We start from the raw sequence: 5,056 nt of genomic DNA, 5'->3' as shown, positions 1-5,056 counted from the left end.
GCAGCCCCCAGCCTTGAGTCGTTAAGTTCCTGTAGGGTGGGTCTTCTATTAAAAGAAGTTGAGTAATGCAGAGTGGAATCATCGGCGTAAGAATAGATAGGACAGTTCGTTTTCGAAAGAGGATCATCAATGAACAACAGAAAAAGAGTGGGAGATAGGACAGAACCCTGTGGGACACCACTGTTAATAGATTTAGGGAAAGAACAGTGACCGTCTACCACGGCAGAAATAGAACGGTCAGAAAGGAAACTGGGGATAAAGGTACAGAGAGAAGGATAGAAACCGTAGGAGGGTAGTTTGGAAAGCAAAGATTTGTGCCACACCCTACCAAAAGCTTTTGATAAGTCCAGCGCAATAGCAAAGGTTTCACCGAAACGGCTAAGAGAGGATGACCAAGAGTCAGTTAAGAAGACTAGGAGATCACCAGTAGAACGCCCCTTGTGGAACCCATACTGGCGATCAGATAGAAGGTCAGAAGTGGAAAGGTGCTTTTGAATCTTCCGGTTAAGGATTGATTCAAAAGCTTTAGATAGACAAGAAAGTAAAGCTATAGGACGGTAGTTTGAGGGATTGGAGCGGTCACCCTTCTTAGGCACAGGCTGTATGAAGGCATACTTCCAGCAAGAAGGAAAGGTAGATGTTGACAGGCAGAGGCGAAAGAGTTTGACCAGGCAGGGTGACAGCACGGAGGCACAGTTTTTAAGGACAATAGGAGGCACTCCATCAGGTCCATAAGCCTTCTGAGGATTGAGGCCAGAGAGGGCATGTATCTGAATAACAAATTTTTGAAAGGAAAATATATATGTGACCATGCATTATTTTCTTATTTTTATGCTCCCAGAGTTCATCAAAGCATTTCTCCTCATTGAATAAACATTACGGTCGCGCTTGACTCTATACGGAGAATGCTAATAACCGAACCGAATGCACTTATATCACGGCTACTTGTTTGGTCGTTATGAGTTTTGGTTCTCGTACATCTGGCGTCCTCCCTTGAGTGTGCGTAAGGTCCATATTATTAAAGGTATCGGGTTCCTATTACGACCATTCTCCAAAGCCACAGAGAAGATGAACCGGGTTTCAATGGGTTATTTTCCCGTTCAAAGTGCAGAAGTCGTTTTTTTTCCGTTTTTTTTTTTTTTTTACATCAGAGGACACGACTCAAGGGCGATAAAAAGAGAACAACAACAACAACAACAAAAAAAAAAAAAGGCCGCTACTCGCCGCTCCTATAAAAGATAAAATTAAAGAGTAGCCAAAAGAGAGGTCAATTTCGGGTGGAGAGGTGTCTTGATACACTCTTCTTGAAAGTAAATACATCACTAGAATCACAAAACAGTCATGAAAACCCCCAAACCACATCAACTTCTACGAGAGGCTTTTCAAACAGGCGAACCAAGGTGACGATACGTTTAAGAATTCGGGCTTTAGTAAGTGTCGGGGGTTCATGTTTTGGGTCTCGACTCTTGGGTTCACTTCTTATGAACCTTCGAGGAGTGATACATTCTTCTCTCTTTCCGTTCCGCACTTGTGAGTAACCTGGTCGTCATCATCATCATCATCATCATCATCATCATCATCATCTTCAGTCTCTACGTGCATACAAAGAACCACGTATAACACAGTAACCTATCAACACTATTTTTCTTCGTATTTTCTTCGTGTTACATTCATCCACAATATACATAATAACACACATAAGCCCCAATACACATAACATTGCGCTTTTCGACAGTCAGGTGTGCGTGCAAATGGGAGAAGGGCAACACACACACACACACACACACACACTAGATTAGCGTCAACGTGCAGGTAGTACCAAATAAGTCGCGGATGTACCTGAGCAGATCCCCCTTACCTACCTGTGTTACGGGCAGGTGGCTCCATTGTGCGAAGGTAATAGTGCTTCGTCTCCTTGCTCGTGGGAAGGGAAGGCATCGGAGGTGGCTTAAGGTGGGAGAAAGGCGTTCTGTCAATTCCTCTTCGCCAATAGTAAAATAATGAAAGTCGCAAACCAAGGGATGGGAGGGGTTGAATTCTTAAAGTCAGCCTGTCGATTCTTTGTTTTATGTAAATGTTGAATTAAAATGTAGGACAGTAATACACCAAGGGATGATACGATGCAGAACCTAATATTCGGTCTCTCGGTCCTTTCTTAGTGAATATCAAATCAAAATATAAGAACATCGTATACCAAGAGATGAAGAGAATCGAAACCCTCATCCATTTAATCCTTCCTTGGGTAACATTAAAACAATAAAGGAAAGTTGTTTAGCAATATAGGAAAGAACGAACCGAAGCCCTTAAAGACAACCTCTCGAAGTTTCTTGCAAAAGCAAAACAAAAAGTTATACCCAGGAATAACAGGATTTTAAACCTTATATTTTTTTTTCCTTTTTACGTAACGGTGTCTCAGTCCTTTCTTAGGTGATAGTAAATCAAAATAAAATCAAGTTGTTTAGCAAGCGCTGAAAGGAGGATCAAATACCTTAAAGTCTGTCTCTCGATCCTTTCTTAAACAATAACAAAGTAAAATATTAGGAATTTGAATACCAGTGGATGAAAAGTACAAAGCGAGCCTGTCGAACCTTCTTAGTAAAGCAAAACAAAAGAAAATCGTAACATGAGTGAACTTATGATCCAAAGCCTCTACGTCAGCCTGTCGGTCCCTCTCAGCAAACAGTAAACATAAGATTTCCGTTCCCAGGGATGAAAAAGAAAAAAGTTTAAATTCTACCCGTACCATTTTTTTTTTGTTGTTTTTTTTTTGTTATCGCTGGGTTCATCAAATAGGATGCTTTTACTGTGTTTCTGGGGTGTACTTATAAGGCGAGAGAGAGAGAGAGAGAGAGAGAGAGAGAGAGAGAGAGAGAGAGAGAGAGAGAGAGAGAGAGAGAGAGAGAGAGAGAGAGAGAGAGAGAGAGAGAGAGAGAGGAATAAGCCTCTACATTTTTTTGTCAATTGAGTTGAGGGTTTGTAAAGGATAAGGTTCCGTGGAATGTGGTAAAAGTAAATCTCAAGACTCTATTTGTGTGTGTGTGTGTGTGTGTGTGTGTGTGTGTGTGTGTGTGTGTGTGTGTGTGTGTGTGTGTGTGTGTGTGTGTGTATTTGTCAAGGTGAGGAGCAAAGACGAGGCCGTGGAGCATGACAGTGGTTTAACGGTGAAAGAAGGTGAAAGGAGAGGACGAAAAAGGGATTAGTATATATTGTGTGTGTGTGTGTGTGTGTGTGTGTGTGTGTGTGCACGCGCGCCACGTCCGTGGGCAACATGACAGCATTAAGAGGAAATTGGCTTCGTGCTCCTCGGAAAGAGTCGCCGCTTTACTTTCGTCACCTTGGCACCTGATGAATGTGTGAACAGGTGGACGGGCGCCGCGGCCCCGTGTGTGCCGGGGATGCTGGGAGGTGGGGGTCATTATAGACAGCTTGGGGGGGAAGAGCAGCGGAGGGGAAAGAGAGAGGTCACTTAGTTTGCAGAGATGGTTCAGGTAGAAGGGAGAAACGCCCCCTCGAGCGGGATGACGTCACGCCGGTGTCGGAGTAGTCCAGAGCGGCGAGAGTGGCCGCCTGAGCTGTATATATACGGATGGTGCTCTGAGCCTGACACAACAGTTCACCATGAAGCTCCTGGTGAGTGCTTGCCTGCTCTGCCCCAGCCATCGGCCTCAAACATGGCAGGTCCTTGCTGACCAGTGGCCGCTCTTCATGACTTACTGATGATTGTTACTGCTCCTGTCCGCACTTGTGTCTTTATACCGTTCTCCCACAGGTTGTCTTCACCTCATTGGTCGTGGCGGTGGCCAGTGAGACAGGCTATGGTAGCGGCGCGCCCTCCGGCTCTGGCTTCACTCATGGCGGCTCTGGCGGAGGATTCGGCGGAGGAGGCGGCTTCGGAGGCGGCTTCGGAGGAGGCTCCGGTGGTGGTGGAGGCTATGGTGGAGGAGGAGGCTCCAGCGGAGGAGGAGGCTATGGCGGAGGATCATCCTGCGGGGCTGGTCAGGTGCGTCACGTGGACGGCAGCTGCGTCACGCCGAAGGTGACGCGCAACCTGTACGTGTACCGAGCCCCCGAGCTGGCGCCCATCACGGGCCCGGCCCCCTATGTGCCAGCGCCCCGTGTGGAGCACAACGTCATCTTCATCCACTCACCGGACAGCCTCACGGGACAGAAGCCCATCGTGGTGCCGCCACCACAGCAGAAGAACGTTGTGTACCTGCTCAGCAAGCGGCCTCAGGATGACCAGCAGGTGATCGAAGTACCCGCCCCCGAGCAGCAGGCGCCGGAGATCTTCTTCGTCAACTACGCCGAGGGAGAAAACCCGTCTCTGCCCACCGGCGGCGACCTGCAGTCCGCCCTCAGCAAGGCTTCCCAGGGCAGCGGCGAACTCGTCAGCGGTGGTGGCGGGTTCGGTGGCGGCGTCGGCGGTGGAATTGGCGGTGGTATCGGCGGCGGTGCAGGAGGTTACGGCGGCAGCGGCGGTATCGGAGGTGGTATCGGTGGCGGCATTGGCGGTGGTATCGGCGGCGGCATTGGCGGTGGCATCGGTGGCGGTGCAGGAGGTTACGGCGGCAGCGGCGGTATCGGAGGTGGCATCGGGGGCGGTATCGGCGGCGGCATCGGCGGCGGGCAGTACAGCACTCCCACCGCGTCTCCCCCATCAGGTGTTTACTCTCAGCCCTGAGGCGTGTGGGGCAGCTCGCGGGGCCCCCTGGCGACACGCTCTCGTCCCCACCTTAGGCGTCACTCCTGTTAGATTGTTGTTGTTGTTGCCGCGCCGCCCGTGGCTCCGGTCACTGGCGGCGCGCTGGCACAGAAATAAAGTTGAGACAAGACTGTGTGATTCTAACTTCCTGAGAGAGAGAGAGAGAGAGAGAGAGAGAGAGAGAGAGAGAGAGAGAGAGAGTCACAAACATACACCTAAAATACATAACACCGATACGTCCAGATAAAATAAAAAAACAACAACCTTAACCTGCTTCTAAAACGCTAAACACACCCTACACGTTCACAAGCAATCTCAATAAACATCACCCAACGACCTGTTTTTACACGACCA

General features: G+C 48.7%; 1 protein-coding gene across 1 annotated transcript; it reads left to right on the top strand.

Annotated features, from left to right (window-relative positions):
- The first annotated feature begins 3,618 nt into the window (after window positions 1-3,618).
- LOC127003626 (uncharacterized) lies at window positions 3,619-4,833 on the top strand. The gene is made up of 2 exons (XM_050870533.1): window positions 3,619-3,630; window positions 3,770-4,833. The coding sequence occupies exons 1-2, from the start codon at window positions 3,619-3,621 to the stop codon at window positions 4,679-4,681; spliced, it is 924 nt and encodes a 307-aa protein (XP_050726490.1). The 3' UTR covers window positions 4,682-4,833.
- Window positions 4,834-5,056: the final 223 nt, after the last annotated feature.

Source organism: Eriocheir sinensis, chromosome 25, assembly GCF_024679095.1.
Source record: "Eriocheir sinensis breed Jianghai 21 chromosome 25, ASM2467909v1, whole genome shotgun sequence".
Classification (NCBI taxonomy): domain Eukaryota; kingdom Metazoa; phylum Arthropoda; class Malacostraca; order Decapoda; family Varunidae; genus Eriocheir; species Eriocheir sinensis.
This window is presented reverse-complemented; position numbering and strand designations above follow the sequence as displayed.